The sequence below is a fragment of the Mobula birostris genome, chromosome 10, assembly GCF_030028105.1.
Source record: "Mobula birostris isolate sMobBir1 chromosome 10, sMobBir1.hap1, whole genome shotgun sequence".
Classification (NCBI taxonomy): domain Eukaryota; kingdom Metazoa; phylum Chordata; class Chondrichthyes; order Myliobatiformes; family Myliobatidae; genus Mobula; species Mobula birostris.
Window position 1 is genome coordinate 41063834 of NC_092379.1, and position 21666 is coordinate 41085499.

Below are 21666 nucleotides of genomic sequence, written 5' to 3' on the forward strand. Positions count from 1 at the left end.
GACTCATTAAAAAACTAGAGGTAAGATTATTGTTATACCTTCTTACCTTGACTGTCCTGCCAGTCTTTGATTAGGGAAATAAGAAAGTTCTATGTATATACTACTCCAAAATCAATTTGCTATCCACAATATTTATTGTTTAATTTGGAAAATTGTTGAAGAAATTAAGTATATGGTTATTCAAAGGACTTGATCTAGCTTTATTCGTTTTGTTTCTGTTCCATTGCTGGAAGATCCTTCATACCACCCTCAACTTATTCTTAAGGCCCTTTGCATTGCTATATTGCTTCTGACGTTCACAAGTCTTTGAAAAGTATGTAGCATTCAATAGTGCATTAGGTTGTCTCTCCCCAGTTATAAAAGACAAAGGTGCCGCTCTTATTAAAGTTATCAATTTGTGCACAAAAATTGTTGGAGCTCATGCATCTGGGGTTCTTCCATAAACGACCTCCGCAGAACCGCCGGCAACCTCCGGACCCTCGAATTCCCGTATATGCCGTCCTGTGACCACCGAGCGCTCCCCACACTTGTCCTTCCTCTTCGCTCGCCTCACCTGAAAGCCTGTGTACCAACTCAGTTTCCAAACATACAAGATAGAAGAACATGTCTCCCATTGGTTAGTTCCCCATTATCTGTAGTTATAACCCAAACATCACAGCTACAGAGAAACCATTACATCAGCAGTTAGCATTACAGGGAAGATATTACATTAGCCTTAGCAGTTAACATTACAGAGAAGCCACTTTAATAGCCTTAGCAGTTAACATTACTGTGAACCATACATACATACTATTCATTATAAATTGCACATTTAGACGGAGATGCAACATAAAGATTTTTACTCGTGTGTATGAAGGATGTTGGTAATAAAGTCAATTCAATCGAGCTCGCATCCACCACTTGTGCTGGCAGCTCATTCCACACGCTCACCACCTTCTGAGTGAAGAAATTCCCCCTCATGTTCCCCTTAAACCTCTCACCTTTCACCCTTAAACCATGGCCTCTGGTTGTAGTCCCACCCAACCTCAGTGGAAAAAGTCTGCTTGCATTTACCCTAGATCCCTCATACCTCTGTCAAATCTCCTCTCAATCTTCTATGTATCAAGGAATAAGGGCCTAACCTATTCAATCTTCCCTCATAACTCAGGTCCTCCAGTCCTGGCACCATCCTTATAAATCTCCTCTGTACTCTTTCAACTTTACTGACATCTTTCCTGTGGGTCGGCAGCTGAAACTGCACACGACACTCCAAATTAGGTCTTACTACTGTCTTATAGAAATTCAACATAACATCCAAACTTACCTTGATTTACGAAGGCCAAGGTGCCAGAAGCTTTCTTCATGACCATATCTACCCATGGCACCACGTTCAGTGAATTATGGTCCTGTATTCATGGAAATGGGTGACCAAAGCAGAGGCTTGGCACCTGTAGAAGGAGAAACCTTTTACTGACTGGGCTCAGGACTTGTGCTGATGAGAATAATGTTGTGCGGTGCCCAGTGGAGTGGCCAGTGTTATTACTCAACCTCATCAACTGTACTAATGAATTATGCCTGTACTATATAGCCTACTGTATAACATGGGACTATTTTATGTCGTAGTAACGCGTTATTGAGCATGCGCTATTAGGCGCGTATTGATCTGTATATCTGTGTTCAGTTCGGGTTCCGTCAGTGAGAAAAACCCTGTTAACTTGGCTCCAGTCTCCAGCATTTTTATTTATCGTTTTATTGTGTAACCCGGCCACATACACAACAATGCCCAAGCAAGAAATGGATTGAATCGCTAAATCGTGAGATCCAATCTTTCTGTCACAACAATAACCTCACTCTGCTCTGGAAATAATGGTTTCTGCTATGGGTTTCTGTTCTGTTCGCCATTACCTGCATTTAATTGTTACAACAATTGTTACAGTGGTGTATTTTTGATTGCAGCATAGTTTAAGCAAAATATCTTTTTTTTTCCAGAATTCTGTTCAGGGTTGGATGGCATTGATCAATTTCATTTCTTTCCTTTCCCCAGTTACGGTTGAACAACATAAAGCAACTGTCCACAACTGCCTTGGCCTTGGGGGTAGAGCGTACCCGGAATGAGCTGCTCCCACTTCTGACTGGTAGGTACAAAGCTGCGTGTGGTTGAGCTGCCTCTCAGAGTCGCCTTGCCACTGATTTCTCGTCTCGATGCAGACACCATTTTCGATGAAGACGAGGCACTGCTGGCATTAGCAGAGCAACTAGGGAGCTTCACGGTGCTCGTTGGCGGACCGGAGTATGTTCACTGTTTGCTGGTAAGAGCGGACGTACATTTACAAAGCACTGCACAAGACGGACTCGCGGTTAATGCCATTGAAGTGGTATTACTGTCTTAATAAAGGTTAATTTCCAGAAGATGATTCTCAAAGCAGCAGGGTACCACAGGCAATGATAAAGTAAATGACTTAATAATTAGTCATAGAAAAGTTCAGCACATGTTCCCCTTAAACATTTCACCTTTCACCCTTAACCCATGACCTCTAGCTGCAGTCTCATCCAACCTCAGTGGACAATGACTGCTTGCATTTACCCTATCTAAACCCCTCATAATCTTGTCTCCTTCTGTCATATCTCTTTGCAATCTTCTATGTTCCAAGTTAAAGAAGTCCTAACATATTCAATCTTTCCCTGTAACTCAGGTCCTGTAGACCCGGCAATGTCCCTGTAATCTTTCTTTGTTATGATGGGTTGCTTGAATGAGGGGTAAATGGACACATACAGAACCCTCTCTGCTTTTATTGTTTGCAATAAAATCTTTGAGGCAGATGAGGCTTTGTGCCACCCCAACATATTTGTAAGCAGGAGAAAGTCTGCAGATGCTGGAAATCCAAAGCAACTCTCACAAAACGCTGGAGGAACTCAGCAGCTCAGGCAGCGTCTGTGGAAAAGAGTAAGCGGTCGATGTTTCTGGCCGAGACCCTTCTTCAGGACCTGGTTGAAATATTGGAGGGGTGTTTCATTGAGAATTGCTGCAGTGAAGTGTAGTTACTCTACCCCTGATCCAGGTTCACCCGCGCAGCCTGTTGGAAAATGTACATGGACTGATACCGTCCCCCAAACACTGAAACCTCTGCTCTGTATTGACCAAATGTACGTTCAACATGAGCCCAACTGGGGGAAACAAAACACAGATTTTAATGCCCAGATGCAATGGGCCTACGCATTAAATATTTATTTAAAATAACATAATTGTATTGGTTTTAAATACCCGCAATGGGGAACAAGATTCTGAAATTAAATAACGAGGGCCTCAGGCTATTACAGGGCATAGTTCAAATTAAAATGATTTTCAGTGATCAGTTCATCATAGGACAATTCGGAATTAAAATAACGAACTCAATTTATGAAACTACCAAAGCAGCTCGATCAATGAGGTCTAACCAGGATGCTGCCTGCTTTAGAGGAAGTGCTGCAACTTTATCAGACTCTGGGTAGGCCACGTCTGGAGTATTGCATGCAGTTCTGATTGTCCCACTATAGGAAAGATGTTGGGGCTTTGGAGTCGATGCAGAAGAGGTTCGCCAGAATGTTGCCTGGTTTAGAGGACATGCGATCATGAGAGCTGGATAAACTTATGTTGTTTTCTCTGAAGCGCTGGAGGCCGAGGGGAGATCTGATAGAGGTTTGTAAGACTATGAGAAGCATGTGCATGGATAAAGTAGAGAAGAGTATCTGTTTCCCTGGATTTAAATGTCTAATACCAGAGGTATGCATTGAAGGTGAGAGTGGGTAGGTAGGTTCAAGGGGGATGTGAGGGGTAAGTTTTTTTACCATCAGAGTGGTGGATGCCTGGAATACATTGACTGGTATGATGGTAGAGGCTTTTCAGAGACTTTTGGATAGGCACATGGGTATGAGAAAGATGGAGGGAGATGGACATTGTGTAGGTAGGAGGGATCAGTTCTTGGTGGTTTCTGTTTTCTTTTTAGCTGGTTCAGCACAACATTGTGGGCCGAATGGCCTGTTTCTGTACTGTACTGTTCCATGTTTTACTTTATTGTTTGCAGTTGTTCCAAATTAGACATTCCAGCGTCAGTATGTTGCATATAGAGTGTGTACGTTCTTTTTGTATTGATACTCCTTTCAAAACTGTTTTCTTTTTGTGTAAAATTACCTGCGAGTACAGGCAGAGAATTCTTAAAGCATTTACGTAAGGAATCCAATTCGCTCATGTGTGGATGGAGGCTGTATATAAAATATCACAAACTCTTAGCAGTGTTTCTTGAAGAACGCTGAGATGGCGTGGCTTTGTATTACAGAAAATAGCAATTCAGAAACGTTTTCTCGGAGCCCCTGTGATGCCTGCAATTCTAAACTGAAACGTGGGCACAGTTGTTGTTTGAATAGTTCTATTAAGATATAGGTGCAGAGTTAGGCTATTTGGCCCATCGATCCATTTTCCCCTCTCAGCCCCAATCTCCTGCCTTCTCCCTGTATCCTTTCATGCTGCGATTAATCAAGAGTCTTATCAATTTGTCTTTCAATCATGGCTGATCTTTTTTCCCCTCCTCTGCCCCACTCCCCAGTCTTCTCCCAGTAACCTTTGATGCCATGAACCTATCAAGAACCTATCAATCTCTGCCTTAAATATACCCAATGACTTGATCTCCACAGCCACCTGTGGCACAGAATTCCACATATTCACCACCCTCTGGCTGAAGAAATTCCTCATCATTTTCATTCTAAAAGCATATCCCTCTATTCTGGGGCTGCGTCCTCTAGCCTTAGACTCCCCTGCCATAGGAAACATCCTCTCCACATCCACTCTATTCAGACCTTCCAACATTTGATAGGTTTCAATGAGGTCTCTTCTCATTCTTCTGAACTCCAGCGAGTACAGGCCCAGAGCCATCAAACGCTCCTCACGTGACAAGCCTTCCATTCCCAGTATTATTTTTGTGAATCTCCTTTAAACTCTGCACAATGTCAGCACCTCCTTTCTGAGATGAGGGGCCCAAATCTCCTCATAATACTCTAAATGATGCCTCACCAATACATTATAAAACCTTAACATTACATCCCTGCTTTTATATTCTAGTCCTCTGGAAATGACTGCTAACATTGCATTTGCCTTCCTCAGCCTGCAAGTTAACCTTTAGTGAATGCTGCACAAGGACTCCCAAGTCCCTTTGCACCTCAGATTCTTGAATTTTCTCCCAATTTAGAAAGTAGTTTACACTTTTATTTCTTCCTACAAAGTGGATGACCATGGGCTTACCTCAAACTTTGGCAAAATTATTATGACAGGCAGCTTCATGTTTATTTGCATATTAAAACCTCATAGGCTGAACAATTATTGGTACTTAATGTGAAGACGAAATAGTAATTGCTGATAATTAGGGACGTGTCAGTATAATTTCCATTTATTTAATATTAGTACAGTGTTTTCTGGGTTAGGAACCTTCAGAATTTCTGTGATTGAGAAAATATGTCCTTTGATTTATACAGTTTTTGATAGTTTGTGTTTTGTCCTCCAGCACGGCTGTATATTGTTCTGCCTTTAAATGTTTCTCTGTCTCATTTTCTTTATGAGAATTCTTAATTCTCAGCAATTTAAGAATTTATCTTAAAGATTGTTTCTAAATATTGTGTTTCTTAGAAGTAGAGTAAAACGAAGATGTGTTTCAGTTTAATTCTTTCCCACTAATCAGCCTCCCTTGGAGAACCTGGCAACGGTGGAAAAATCGGTAGTACGAGATAAAGCCATCGATTCACTGCGAGCCATCTCACACGAGCACTCTCCTGCAGACCTAGAAGTCCACTTTGTGCCACTGGTCAAGCGCCTGACTTGTGGTGACTGGTTCACGTCCAGGACTTCGGCATGCAGCCTTTTCAGTGTCTGCTACCCTCGGGTATCCAGCTCTGTAAAGACCGAGCTGCGTCAGTAAGTACTTTCCTCCCTTGGAATGCTGCAAATGAACATGATAGAAGTTAGCTAGGAATATTACTGTATTATTGTAGAAAATCTACATCCTGTAGTATCGCTCATGATGTACCGTGTCGTATGGTGTGGGCGATCGTGGGTCTTTCCGTGGACATGATTGTTCTTGGCGAAGTTTTCTACAGAAGTGGTTTGCCATCGCCTTCTTTCTGGGCAGCGTGTGTCTTTACAAGACGGGTGACCCCCAGCCCATTATCAATACGCTTCCGAGACTGTCTGCCTGGTGTCAGTGTCAGGAGTTGAGATCTGCACCTGCTGCTCATACAACCGTCCACCACCTGCTCCCACGGCTTCACGTAGTCCTGATCGGGGAGGCTAAGCGGGTGCTACACCTTGCCCTAGGGTGACCTGCAGGCTAGTGGAGGGAAGGAGTGCCTTACACCTCCTTTGGCAGGGACGTATTTCCTTCCTGCCACCCAATTTCAGTATAATTTGGTTTTATTGACGATAAGATGCTACCACCATGGTGGACAGGACCTTGTTTTAACTGAGTGGGTAGAAGTTTCTAGTTTAGAGAATAATCAGCCCCAAAATAGCACAGAAAGTGTGGCATTTTTGTTTTTAATGACATAAACTGAAGGTTTTTTGTGTGTTTTTAGTGAGGAAGGAGCAAAAGCCGAGGTGCATCATAGTCGAGTGGTGCTCATCGCTTACTCTCGGCTGTGGGGTTGAAGTGGCCTTGTCATTTACAAAGGCGTGCTCTTTTTGAGAGCCGTGTCTTGTCAAGCCTGTTGCTCTGCTTCAGGGCCATTTTGATTAATCTGGCGCGCAGAGGATTTCACTTGTTCGGAGGTGTTTGAGTTTTGTCGGACGAGAAGGTTGCTTTGGTAACTGTGTGCCCCTGCAGTCCACAACCAATGGCTCTGTTCTGCTCCAAGTGCAGGAGTCCCACATCTGGGGTTCACTTCCAGCCGCTTTACTCCCTGAATTAAAATTTTTTGTGGTGTCATTTGTGTAAACTTTCAGATACAGTCAGTTGTTTCAGAAAAAGACAGGTCTGTATGGTGGGGAAATTCTGGGCAGCTTCTAGAGTAGGTTATGTGGTCAGCACAACATTGTGGGCTGAAGGGCCTGTAATGTGCTGTAAATTTCTATGTTCTGTTGCTATCTTGAAGTATTTCTCAGGATAAAATCTGAATACCACAAATATTGGATTTTTGGGTGGTGTGGTGGAGATGCGTCTCTACCAAAGGAGGTGTAAGGCTTCCTTCTGCTGGTCTGCAGGCCACCCTTGGGCAAGGTGTAGCTCCTGCTTCGATACCATCGACCCCTCCCCCCCCGCCCCCTCCCCCGCCCCCGCCCCCGCCCCCGCCCCCGCCCCGATCAGGGTCAGGTGAAGCCATGGGGTCAGGTGGTGGATGAGCAGCCGGTGCAGATCACAAGTCCCGGTTATGCGACCCCTGACGCCAGGTAGACAGTTTCTGAAGTGTATTGATAATGGGCTGGGGGTCACCCACCTTGTAAAGACACACACTGCCCAGAAGGCGGAAATGACAAACCACTTCTGTAGAAAACTTTACGGAGAACAATCAGGGTCATGGAAAGACTGTGACCACCCATAGCATATGACACAGCACATGATGATGGGTTTAGCAAAATATTTTAGTAGCTTCTGATTTAGAAACATTAATTGCAAAAATGTCAATTTTTAGTGCTTGTATTTCTGCTTGCGAATTGTTAAGTTCTGCATCAATGGGCGACTACTCCACTGGAGCAATTGCATGATTTCACACCTCCCCCCACCCGCCCCCCCACATTACCGCTTGCATTTTACTGTATGGATGAGCTGGAGGTGGGAAAGATTAGTACGGATGGTGTGTCCGTGGCAAAGAACTGAGTTGCGTCTGGTTAATATGTCTACGTACTCAATATGCTGCACCTTATTAATGCTACTTCCTGCTTGCAAACTTTCTGTTGTCGTAGTCTGCACCATCTGTTCACCTTTGTAACTGGGGTTCACAACCCTCTTTTACGCCATCGACCCCCTACCATCAACTGAGGGGCCCCAGGTTGGGAGCCCCTGCTGTATAAAGTTCCTTTGTCCACAGCAGATGAAAGCAGTGCCTGTCAATCTATTGGCATGATTACACCATTCCAGTACTCCAGCTGGAGATGCTCCTCCAAGAAGGTGGTTATCTTGAGGCTTTTGCCTGAAGAGCGAACTGTTTAATCAGTGTGTGTCCTTTCATATTCCTCCAACCTAAAGTATCCCGGGCAAAAGGCTTGACGCAGTCCGCAGTATACTCGTGTACTAAGGAGCCAGAGTCGTACAGAAATGGTACGCTGAAGGGGAGCTGGGATGGACACTTTGACCCTCACCTAGCTTCTGGTTAACAGTTGGACGTGTGCTCCTTGGTGTTGAGTAAGCTTCTCTTCTGGTTACTGTCCAGTGACTCCTGGAAATAAACCTTCACATCTGTAGCCAAGGAGATGTTCACACTTGCTTCAGGTTCAGACCCCACCAATGATGGCTAGCATATGAAAACAAGGATGTAATGTTCACATTTTATAAGGCTTCACTTGGAATATTGAAGGTAGTTTTGGGCCCCTTATCTAACAAAGGGTGTGCCAAGACAGGAGTGGGTACAAAGGAGGGTCACGAAACTGATTCCAGGATTGAAAGGCTTGTCGTACGAGGAGCATTCGATGGCTCTGTGCCTGTACTCATTTGAATTCAGAAGAATGAGGGGGAGGGATCTCATTGTAACCTGTCAAATACTGAAAGGCCTCTAGAGTGGATATGGGGAGGATGTTTTCTATGGTGGAACAGCCTAAGACCAGAGGAAGCAATCTCAGAGCAGAGGTTTATCCAATTAGAATGGAGCTGAGGAAGGATTTCCTTATCCAGAGAATCTGTGGAATTCATTGTCACAGAGGCAGAGTCATTGGGTATATTCAGGGCAGAGAGTTTGATAGATTCTTGATTAGTCAGGGCATGAGAAGTGACCTGGTTGAAGCGTGTAAGATGATGAGAGGTATTAATCGTGTGGATAGCCGGAGGCTTTTTCCCAGGGCTGAAATGGCTAACATGAGGGGGCATAGTTTTAAGGTGCTTGAAAGTAGGTATAAGGGAGACATCAGAGGTAAGTTTCTCACCTAGAGAGTGGTGGGTGTGTGGAATGCACTGACAACAAAGGTGGTAGAGATGGATACAGTAGGGTTTTTTAAGAGACTCTTAGATAGGTACATGGAGCTTAGAAAAATAGAGGGCTATGCGGTAGGGAAATTCTAGGCAGTTTCTCGAGTAGGTTACTTGGTCTGCACAACTTTGGGGCCGGATGGCCTGTAAAGTGCTGTAGATTTCCATGTTTCGATGAAGGGATATGGGGAGAGGGCAGGAGATTGGGCTGAAGGTGAAATGGATCAACCATGATGAAATGGCAGAGCAGACTCGATGGGCCAAATGGCCTAATTCAGCTCCTACATCCTACGGTGAAAAGTGACCACTTGGGTGATTAGCTTGGAGATTCACTCAGCAGAGAGTGGTGCTTCAAGAGCAGGAGAAAGAAAATTGATTCATCAATAAATTTTGCTCTGTCATGACATTTGCGAATATACTAATCCAAGGAATGCTTCCATCAAAGGTTGCATGTTGATACACTCCAGTACTTGTATCCTGGGAAGATTCCAGCACACATTGCAAAGTAATGAAACCTGTTGCTATGTTCTAGGTGATCTGACGGATATCATCCGGGAAACAATTGTTATATTGTCAGTATTTATTTTTATGATTTTTTTGATGAGATTAGTTCTTCCTAATGTTAACTTCAGTAAATTAATTTTGTTTTTTAATGAAGAACCAGCTCAAACCCGGTTTGAACATCTTTTTCACAGGATTCGGTGAGGCTGTTGGCAGTTGAGGCTTGTGTGAGCATAGCCCAGCTGCTGCCCCAGGAAGACCTGGAAGCGTTGGTGATGCCGACCCTCCGGCAGGCAGTGGACGATGAATCCTGGCGTGTTCGCTATGTGGTGGCAGACAAATTTTCTGAAGTACGTGTTATTGCTACAGCACAAAGTGCATCTCTTTGGTATGATGATATGGTGCATTTATGTTTTAAAGCTAGTCTTTAAGTTTTCTGTTCCAGCTGGAATCCCTTCTGATTCTGTCAAAAGTCATGAAAACACGATTAGTTCCTCTAATATAGTTTTAAAAAATCATTAAATCAAGCACCTGCGTATTTTTAATATAATTGACTGACATGCCAAAAGGTGCTGAGATTTCTTACCAGATTCATTTAATTAGCCTGTTTTTAAACATGGATCTGAAATAGAACAAAGTTGGTCTGAATTGAGCTCAGATCTTTTTCAGTGTATCTGAAGGATAATCCTGTGACAGGGGTTTAGAACAAACTTGTTGGCATAGTGCCAGGGATCTGGGGATTCAGCACGTGCACAGGTTGATGACACTGATATTTTTCACTTTTGACTGGAGGAAGTTAAGGGGAACTTCAGTTCTGTTTAAAAATGAGCCGAAAGGTCGAAAAGCCAGGACGATCCTCAGAGACTTTGACACTCAGGAACTTGAAACTACTCACCCTTTCCACAGTCCCCTTGATTAGGACTGATGTGTGTTCCCTTGACTTCCCCTTCCTGACGTCCACAATCAGTTCCTTGGTCTTACTGTCATTGTGGTAAATTTTGTGATGTAGTACATTAATTAAATGCTGCTTAAAACTTTTGATGGACTGGACCTTGCTGGTTCCTTCCCACTGCTGACTTCACACAGACCGGGTATGGGGTAGGGAGGTTGTGATTCAACTTCACCTTCCTGTGGTCCACAATCAGTTCCTTGGTCTTACTGACAAAGTGCCAGATTGTTGCCACACCACTCAACCAGCTGATCTATCTCACTCCTCTTCGGCTCCTTGTCACCATCTGAAATTCTGCCAAGAATAGTTGTGTCATCGGCAGATTTATAGTCCCGAAGAGCAGTCTCGGCCCGAAAGATCGACTGTTTATTTCATTTCCATAGATGCTGCCTGGCCTGCTGAGTTCCTCCAGTATTTTGTGCTAGGTTTCCAGCATCTGCAGAATCTCCTGTGTGTTTTATGTTTTTTGAACCAGATGGTCTTTGTTCTCAGTATAAAACCTTGTTGCCTCAGGCTTCCTCCTGGTGCTCCGGTTTCCTCGCACAGTCCAAAAGCATTCTGGTTAGTAGGCTAAAGGGTCATTGTAGATTGTTGCACAAGTTGGTGGGTTACTGGCGGTGCAGTTTGAAGGGCCGGAACAGCTTGTTCTGTTCTGTGTCTCCAATTAAATCTATGCCCTTTAGTCTTAGACTTTCCCAGCCTGGGAAAACACTCGGATCAACTGAAATCTCTGTGCTTTTCTCACCACAGTGTAATCCAAATCCTCAAAATAAAGGCACATTGCCTACACAGGTTAATTGCAAACAATAACAATCAGGTTAACATTATTTAACAATTAAGAAGCATTATTTAATGATTAAGTAACATTATTTAGCTTTTTTGACGTGAGAAACTAGCTGATTACAATTGCTCACGTTGTTGTCTGTGTACCATACTTTCGGATTCAGAGCCATCAACGACAATATTTTCTCAACTTTGCCTTTCTTTAAAAATTTAAAATTCCTTCTCTTGAGGCCAGGAAATTCCAGTCCCACCCCAAAGCATTGAGATTAAATCTTTCTTTTCTGCATAAGTGTAAAATCTGTACTGAAACAGCTGGTTTATCTGTGGATATTTTACCAAGGATAGATCATTACAGCTGTTTTACCTGGGTAACACTTAAGATTGCTGCTTCTAAATGGACATCATTTATATAACCATTCCTTTTTTCTCCCCTCTCATTTATTTCTTTACCAGAGCATGAGGTATCCACTCATTGATAAACATCTGAACACAATGGCAACATTTCTCTGGGTTTCTTTCCTCTTACCCCATAGCTTCACGTGACCCTGATTGGGGGGGTGGGTTGGCTAAGCAGGTGCTACACCTTGCCCAAGGGTGACCTGCAGGCTAGCGGAGGGAAGGAACGCCTTACACCTCTCTTGGTAGAGATGTATTTCCACCCTGCCACCCATGATAAAATTACATAATTCAAAACTGTAAACCTGATCGAAAATTAAAGCAAATTACAGATGGACCAGTGTTGAAAAGCACACAGAAAACACAGCCATTTTGTCATCTTAGGATTGTTACCCTTGGAACAGGCAAAGACGTTATATTGTCTGTCTTTATACGATAACTAACCCGTGTTCAAAAATAAGCTCCATATAAGGTAACACACAAAAATGCTGGAAGAACTCAGCAGGTCAGGCTGCATCTAATGAAGTGAATAAACAGTCGGTGTTTTGCGCCAAGACCCTTCATCAGGACCAGAAATGAAGGGGGAAGATGCCAGAATAAGAACGTGGGGGGCGGGGGGGGGTGGTGTGGAGGAGAAGGGGAATATTCTAGAAAGTGATAGTTGAAGGAAAGTTCATGGGAAAGGGTTCACACAAAATGCAGGGGGAACTCAGCAGGTCAGGCTGCATCTATGGAAGTGAATAAGCAGTGGATGTTTTCGGCCAAGACCTTTCATCAGGACTGGAAAGGAAGGGGAAATATGCCAGAACAAGATAAAGGTTGCCAGAGCACTTGTGAAATTGGCACCAACCCATTATTGGAAAACAATTGCATTATAACGGTACGGAGTTTATTGTATTTATAATGTTCTGCTGTCAATGCTAATGACAGACCACAACAGAAGGCACTTTCTATGCTCAAGACCACATATAAACTAATCTTGCAATGAAGTCCGTAGCTAAAATACAGTTCAGATTTTCAATTTTGAAGTTCATATTTTCAGAGTACATACATGTCACCACGTACAACCCTGAGATTCATTTTCCTGTGGGCATAGCAATTTCTATAGAATAGTAACTGTAAACAGGATCAATAAAAGATAAAGTACAAATGCAAATATAAATAAATAGCAATAAATAACAAGGGTATGAAATAACAAGATAAAGAGTAATTAAAGTAAGATCATTGATTGTGGGAACATCTCAATCGATAAAGTGTACTTATCCCCTGTAGTTCAAGAGCCTGATGGTTGAAGGGTAGTAACTGTTCTTGAACCTGGTGGTGTGGGTCCTGAGGCTCCTGCACCTTCTACCTGATGGTTGAGGGGTAGTGACTGTTCTTGAACCTGGTGGTTTGAGTCCTGAGGCTCCTGTACCTTCTACCTGATGGTTGAGGGGTAGTAACTGTTCTTGAACCTGGTGGTGTGGGTCCTGAGGGTTCTGTACCTTCTACCTGATGGCAGCAGCGAGACGAGTGTGGAAAAGAAAGATGGTGATGTCTTTGTGATTCCCCTGTTCACGTGTTAATGCACAGATTGCTGCTATTGAAACCCGCTCTATCTTTGTTACTCATTTGGTTTCTCTTGCCTTTAAGGCTTCAGAAAACTGTGGGTCCTGAAATTGCGGAAAATGATCTGGTTCCTGCTTTCCAAAACCTGTTGAAAGATTGTGAGGCTGAAGTGCGAGCAGCTGGGGCCAACAAAGTTAAAGGTTGGTTGGGAATTCTCATTCTTGTCTTTTCCATCCGGTTAAGATGTTGTTGGTGAAGCACAGTGACAACTTTTTGGCAGCAGAAACAACTATCAATTACTTTAGTAATAGACTCTCGTTTTTGGCAATGACACTGCAATCTGTGCCTGTAACTTTCCTAGTGGAGGCGAGGCCTTTGATCCAGCTGTACAACCTGGCATTTTGCAGTGCAGTTCTGAACATTATTTGCTTCCGTTTCTTGTCTGCACAATTTGTCTTTTTTTCCTGCGCATTGTGTGATTGATGGTTTTCTGTTTTTAATGGGTTCTGTTGGGTTCCTTTGCTTTGTGGCTGCCTGTAAGGAGGCAAATGTCAAGGTTGTGTATAGTACGCATGGTGGTTGCACATTTTGTCCGACGATGACAGGAAACCTGTGCGGGAGAGTTTTTAAAATGGAAAAGCCTTTGCACTGTGGCAGTTCCACTCTCGGCCTCAGAAGTCCGGGTCCAGTGGTATGAACAAGCGCCAGAAGAAACAGGGGTCTTCTTGTTTGCAGTGGATGACCAGGATGCTTTCTGTGTCTTTTCATGCCCCTCGTTCTCCACAGAGCGATGCAGAGCCACCTTCCTGGCCGTTGGGTTTTACTGTAGATCACACCCGCCCAGTCCGCTGAGGCTGACTTTGCGTGCTAGGACTGGCTTGTCCCAATCTCACTGGAGTATGAGACTGCTGTCACGTGCAAATGGCTGCTTGCAGCCACAGGGGAGAGATGAGTGTCCGGTGGGGAGCAAAGATGAGTGAGCTGCCCCGGAATGGACACGACAAGCCCCTTCACCAGAGGTGCGACCCCTTCCGTGGACAGCCCTGAACTTTGAACTCCTGTGAAAGATGTAAACAAGGTTGAAAGAATGCAGAGCAAATTTATAAGGATGTTGCCTGGTCTTGAGGACCTGACTTATAAGGAAAGATTGAATAGGTTAGGACTGTATTCTTCAGAATGCAGAAGATGAGAAGAGATTTGATGGAGGTACAATATTATGGGGGGGGTATGGATGGGATAAATGCAAGCAGGTTTTTTCCACTGTGGTTGGGTTGGACTACAACCAGAGGTCATGGGTTAAGAGTGAAAGGTTACAAGTTTAAGGGGAACATGAGGGGAAACTTCTTCACACAGAGGGTCATGAGAATGGAACGAGCTGCCAGCACAAGTGGTCCATGCAGTTTTGATTTCAATATTTAAGAGAAGTTTGAATAGGTACATGGATAGTAGGGATATGGGGCGGGGGGTGGTTGTGGTCCTGGTGCAGGCAGATGGGAGTAGACAGTTTGAATTGTTCAGAATGGACGAGAGGGGCCAAAGGGCCTTTTCTGCGCTGTGCTTTTCTATGACTCTATTTAATGTGGTACCACATATCCAGGTGACACTTCTCCAAGTGAGAACAGCATGCCAGCATGCCTCCCCTTTGGCATCCTGATCTGATCCCAGAACTGGATGACAGCAAATGGAAAGGAATTGTGTGCCACTTGACTTCATGTTTCGATGGTGGCTGCTCCTTACAAATTGCACTTCATTGCTTGTGCAGAGTCTTGAAAGGTTGTGAGATTGTGAAAAAGAGTGAATGGTGTTCTTTACGTTTGTACCACTGACTGCCTAACCCGAGGCCCTCCGTTGGTCAGGGTCCACCATGGATGTTACGTGCAGCTGTCTACGTGATACGTAAGCCAGGGCAGTATGATATGGAGAGTAAGCTGTTGCCCATGTAGCAGGCTCCCCCTCTCCACGCATCTGATGAATCCAAAGAATTGGCAGAGACCGATACAGTTTGGTACCAGTGGCGTCGCAGGAGTTGACAGTCAGCGTTGAACTCAACGTAGGACTGCCTCGGAGAAGCCGGCTCTGGATTTTTCCCTCTGGGTTTACTCCTGTGAGTGGGTATAGCCGCAAGGCATTGGAGGTTTGAGCTCAGAGTCTTCCTTCTCCTAGATGAGCTGCCAACCATGAGCCCCATCTGACCGAAGTGACCAGTTTTAAAGTGTCAGTGACCTGCCTTCTGCTTCAGTAAGCCACATGCAAAGGCCAGGAGCTGGACTTGGTGTGAGAGGCTGTTTGAGGTGCATGCCATGAGGAGCATTTAGTCTGTAGTGGGAGCTTGTCCCCATTACCGCCCCTGGCCATGACAACCTTAAGGAATCATTGACTGCCTAATAAGCTGCATCTTTTCTCATGTACGTGTCACTTGATCGGATCTTTCATCAGAGAAACTGGGGTGGATGTCGGGCCACCCAGCCACACCACTGTCCACCGATTGTGTCTGCAGAAGCACATCATCACATAGAGAGATAAACTGGAACTAGAAACTAGAGCACATCATAAACCTGAATGAGTCGAAATCTACTTCGATTAAAGCATGCTCAGGTACCATCGGCCGACAGCATCGGGGGAAGAGAGGGAGATTCACTTGAGTGTGAGGCCCTTGCTTTGATTCCCTACTTTCGAGTAAGCAAGCTAGTAGACAAAGGTAGAAATATTGTGATGTTGCTTCCCAGATGGACCCACTTCATCCACAAAATCTGGCTCCAATCGTGCGTTTTGAAAAGGAATGCATGAGTTATATTTAGCCTCTCAGATTGTGGTAGTTTAGTCATGGATTATGCCTTCATGCAAAGTGGAGCTGGCCGGGATAAGTATCGCAGCATCAGTTGTCTTGGCCTGGCCAGTTTCCATAAATCAAATGTTTCAAGTGAATTGTGATGTGCCTGCCAAAGTTCTTTGCCAGTCATCTTCAGTAGCTGGTACATTAATGCCAACTCATGGAGTTCATTTGCACCAGAACAACTTAGAGGAGGAGTGGGCCAATGTGATACCTCTGAACATCTATTTAGTAAGATTACAGTGCAGAATAGGTACACTAAGCCACGCTGCACAGCTATCCCCCAATTCAATCCTGACCTAATCACGGGACGATTTACCAGTTAATGACCAGTTAACTTATGAAATGTGCACTCGAAGGAAACCCATACCGTCACAGGGAGACCGTACAGATGTGCCAGAATTGAACCTGTGCTGTCTGACTCTTGATGTTTACACTGTAGGTGCTGGCCTTGCTTTTCCTTGTGCGACTTAAATTGTGCTTCAGAATGTATGTTTTCTCTTGCCACTATCTTCTGAGAAGATAGAAATATTAAGGCAGATGCTTTTCAGCAATTGCTTAATCTGTTAAACTTTATTGATTTATCATTGTGGTGAGAGTGTGGAACGAGCTGCCAGCGCAAGTGGTGCGTGCAAGCTCGATTTCAACGTTTAAGAGAAGTTTGGATGGGTACGTAGATGGTAGTGGTATTGAGGGCTATGGTCCAGATGCAGGTTGATGGGAGTAGGCAATTTAAATGGATCCGCACAGAATAGATGGGCTGAAGGGCCTATTTCTGTGCTGTACTTTTCTCTGACTCCATTGTTTTGTTTGAGAATAACTCTCTTAACGTGCAGTATTCTATCTTGCAGATTTCTGTGAAAACTTGCCAGGAGATTGCAGGGAGACTGTCATAATAAGTCACATCCTGCCGTATGTTAAGGTAATATGCCTTCTCAAATTCTTGGCTGGTTATACAGTCTATCTAAAATTAATGTAGCAACTCATCTATTTCACTTCAGGAAAAAGTCCCTCAGTATTTTGGGTGGGCCTGAAACAAGGATTCAGGCACCTTTTAATTCAAGTTTTATCACTCTGAACTGCTTGTAACTGGAAAAGCTCAATGTCCAAGCACAAGTCACATCTTGCCCCCTCTCCCGTCCCCTCTCCCGCCCCATCCCCCTCTCCCACTCCCTCCCCACCCCCCTCTCCCACTCCCTCCCCATCCCCCTCTCCCAAAGGGCTGAGTTCTGCGGAAGGGTTTTGGACAGAAATGTCGACTGTCCTTTTCTCCATAGGTGCTGCCTGGCCTGCTGAGTTCCTCCAGCATCTTGTGTGTGTTGCTGGTTTTTTAACATGGTGTTGGCTGCCTGGAGTGATGGGAGAGGCAGATATATCGGGGACTTTTAATGACGTTTAGATAAGCACACGAATGTGAGGAAAACGGAAGAATATGGACATCGTGTAGATAAGATTGCCCACTTGATTAGGAATTTAAGTATAACATTGTGGGTCATAGGGCCGCTTCTGTTCCATGATTTATATAAACTAGAATATCAAACTGTAAACAAAATTATTTAAGAATGATCCGTGACTGACCAGGTGGATCAGAAGAACGTGGAGCAGGATGGCATTATGAGGGAGATATCTAATGACAAACAAGAGAAAATCTGCAGATGCTGGAAATCCGAGCAACACACACAAAATGCTGAAGGGACTCAGCAGGCCAGGCAGCTTCTATGGGGAACAGTACAGTCGATGTTTCTGTAGGTGCTGTCTGGCCTGCTGAGTTCCTCCAGCATTTTGTGCGTGTTGGCTGAGATATCTGTCTAGGTTTTCATTTGATCATTTTATGAGATTGAATTCAAGAGCAGAGAGGTCATGCTGCAACTATACAGGGTACTGGTGAGGCCGTATCTGGAGTGCTATGTGCAGTTCTGGTCTCCATACTTGAGGAAGGATATATTGGCTTTGGAGGCAGTGCAGAGGAGGTTCACCAGATTATTCCAGAGATGAAGGGGTTAACCTATGAGTTGAGATTGAGTTGCCTTGGACTATACTCTCTGGAATTCAGAAGAATGAGAGGATATCTTAGGGAAACATACAAAATTTTGAAATGGATAGATAAGATAGAAGTAGGAAAGTTATTTCCATTGGTAGGTGAGACTAGAACTAGGGGACATTGCCTCAAGATTCAGGGGAGAAGGTTTAGGACAGAGATGAGGAGAAACTGTTTTTCCCAGAGAGTGGTGAATCTGTGGAATTCTCTGGCCAGGGAAGCAGTGGAGGCTTCTTCACTAGATATATTTAAGATACAGTTATATACATTTTTAGATAGTAGGGGAATTAAGGGTTATGGGGAAAAGGCAGGTAGATGGAGCTGAGTTTAAGGACAGATCAGCCATGATGTTACTGAATGGCGGGGCAGGCTTGATGGGCCGGATGGCCTACTCCTGCTCCGATTTCTTATGTTTTTCTGAATCATGAATGGAATAACAACTGTTTCTTCCACCGGAGTCTCTCCAACTGTTCTTTTAGTTTGAGAGCTTCAGATAAGAGCAAATGTGCAGTGCGTTCTTTAGAAGCAGTGACGTGAGCTGGTTTGTAATCTCAGTGCATACTGGATTAAAGGGCAATCGGTTAATGGTGTGATGGAGCTGTTATTTCTCCATCTATCATGTTCCTTATTTATTTTGTCGTGAACTTAAACAACACTGCTGCATGTGCAAATTCTGGATTTTTTAATTAATATGGAAATTTGCATTCTTTCATTATTTTTACAGAATTAAAATTATTTTTAAATATGTAAAAAAAAATCTCTCCCCTGCCCTCTCCTTCCTCAATTCCCCACTCTGAGCTTTTACTTCTCACCTGTCTATTACTTCTCCCTGGGTCCTCACCTCCTTCCATCTCTCCTGTGGTCCACTCTCTTCTCCTCTCCTCTCTCAGATTCTTTTTTCTCCAGCCATTGACCTTTCCCACCCACCTGTCTTCACCTAACACCTTCCAGCTGGCCTGCTTCCCCTCTCCTCACCTTTATATCCTAGCATCTTCCGCCTCCCTTTACAGTCCCGATAAAAGGCCTCGGCCTGAAACACCGACTGTTTACTCATTCCCATAGATGCTGCCTGAGCTGCTGAGTTCCTCCAGCGTTTTGGGTGAGCTGCTCTGGATTTCCAACGTCTGCAGACTTGATTCCCTTCATGTGCTACACCTCAGAAGATTCCCCAAATGTTGGAAATGCCTCGATTTTCCAGGCACAGCTGACAGATTCCAAGTGTACATCTTCAAATTGTCAGCTGTTAATTCAAGCCTTGAATTATTTGTTAGTTTGAAATGAAATCGAGAAAAAAGCCTGCCGAATCATGATTTGAACTGTTGTATAATTTAATAGTGATTAGTATTTTGCATGTATTTATGCCAAAGGTGCAGAAAGATTTCTCAAACGCAGAAATTCAAGTGTTTTTCTTTTGTGAAATGCAGCTTTTCACAAAATGACCGTTGTTTCCTCCCATGGCCCTCCCGAGGAGCTCGCCTGCACTCAGGGAGAGTGAACGGACAATAAAGGACAATTAAGACTCAGGAACAGAATTAGGCCACTCAGCCCATCGTGTCTGCTTCGCCATTCCATCATGGCTGGCTTATTACCCTCTCGGCCCCATTCTCCTGCCTTCTACCCCGTAACCTTTAACACCCTGACTAATCAAGGACCTGTCAGCCTCCATGTTAAATATACCCAGTGACTCGTCCTCCACAGCCATCAGCGTTGATGGATTCCACAGATCCACCGCCCTTTCACTGAAGAAATTTCCTCTCAGCTCTGTTCTAAATGGACGTCCCTGTATTCTGAGGCTGTGCCCTCTGGTCACAGGAAACGTCCTCCCTGTTCTAGGCCTCTTAATATTCCATAAGTTTCAATGAGATTCACCCCTCTTTCTTCCCGTCTGAACTCCATCGAGGACAAAGCCGGAGCCGTCAAGCACTCCTCTTGTATGTTTCATTCCCAGGATCATCCTTGTGAACCCTCTCTAATACCAGTACATCTTAGATAAAGGGCCCAAAGCTGCTCACTATACCCCCAACTGCATTCTGACCAATGCCTTACAAAGCTTCAGCATTACCCTTATATTTTTTCTAGTCCTCTCAAAATGAATGCCAACATTCCATTTTCTTTCCGTACCACCAATTCAGCCTGCAAGATAATGTTTAGGGAACCCTACACGAGGTCTCCCAATTGCCTTTGCACCGCTGATTTCTGAATTTTCTGCCCATTTGGAAAATAGTACACGTCTTTACTCCTTCTACCAAAGTGCATGGCCATACATTTCTGGTAGTAGGCACCCTTCGATCCCGGGGATGATGCGTTTGTGCCTCTGGTGGACTGTGTCCTCTCCTGGGCAAGAAGGTTTGAAGGACCGGCTCTGGTCAATGCAGCAGGCTCCCCCTCTCCACGTCACTCATGTTGTCGAAAGGAAGGGCAAGCGCCAATACAGCTCGGCACCAGTGTCATCGCAGAGGTTGCCAGAGTGAAGCTGTAAACAACATCAAACTGCCTTAGGGGTTTACCCCCAAAGCCTTTCCCATGGGTGGGCATGACTGCAAGGCAGTGGAGGTTTAAAATCAGGGTTTTCCCTCTCCTAAGCGGGCTGCCGCCCAAGGCTGAGGAATCCTACCGACTCGAAACACTTTCGGACACCACAGTATATTCCAACTGCCACTGCCTTGCTATTCTCCCAATCTATCAAGTCCTTCTTCAGACTCTCTGCCCCTCCACCTATCTTGGTATCATCCACAAATGTCACCATCAAGCCATCAATTCCGTTGTCCAGATCATTGACATCTGCTGGAAAAGAAACGGTCACAATACCGACCCCTGTGGAACACTAATAGTCACCTGCAGTCAACCAGAAAAGACCCCTTTCATTTGCAATTCTTTGCCTCCCGTCAGTCAGCCAAGCTTCTATCTTTACTAGGATATCTTCTGTAATACCATGGGCTCTTAACTTGCTAAGGCGTCTCATGTGCGGCATCTTGTCAAACTCCAAGTAAACAACATCCACTGACCCTCCTTTGTCTATCCTGCCTGTAATTTCCCCTTAAGGAAACCATGCACCTCCAAGTACTGGGAGCCTCGTCCTTAATAATGGACTCCCAACATTTTCCCAACCACTGAAGTCAGGCGGAAGGGCCTATAGTTTCATGTCTTTTGCCTCCCTCCCTTCAGAGTGAAGTGACATTTGGAAATTTCCAGTCCTCTGGAACCATTCCAGATTCTAATGACTCTTGAAAGATTATTACTAATGCCTCCCCAATCTCTGCAGCTGCCTCTTTCAGAACCCTGCGGTGTAGCCCATCTAGTCCAGGTGACTTGACTACCTTCAAAACTTTCAGCTTCCCAAGCACCTTCTCCTTAATAAAAGCAACTGCACTCACTTCTGCTAACTGACTCTCGAATTTCTGGCATACTGCTGGTGTGACTATAACTTGGACCATAATGTATAGTACTGTGCAAAAGTCTTAGGCTGGTGTATATAGCTAGGGTGTCTGAGTTTTGCACGGTCCTGTAG

The 21666-nt window shown here is 44.4% G+C and overlaps 1 protein-coding gene across 1 annotated transcript in view; it reads left to right on the plus strand.

Moving 5' to 3' along the window:
- The first annotated feature begins 420 nt into the window (after positions 1–420).
- Positions 421–21666, plus strand: part of LOC140203619 (serine/threonine-protein phosphatase 2A 65 kDa regulatory subunit A beta isoform-like) — a 34804-nt gene continuing 13558 nt past the window's right edge. Inside the window, exons 1-7 of the mRNA XM_072269667.1 lie at positions 421–489; positions 2024–2114; positions 2188–2288; positions 5685–5917; positions 6574–6595; positions 9809–9964; positions 13315–13387. Coding sequence (XP_072125768.1) covers positions 421–489; positions 2024–2114; positions 2188–2288; positions 5685–5917; positions 6574–6595; positions 9809–9964; positions 13315–13387 — 745 coding nt within the window. The remainder of the gene's footprint in view (positions 490–2023; positions 2115–2187; positions 2289–5684; positions 5918–6573; positions 6596–9808; positions 9965–13314; positions 13388–21666) is intronic.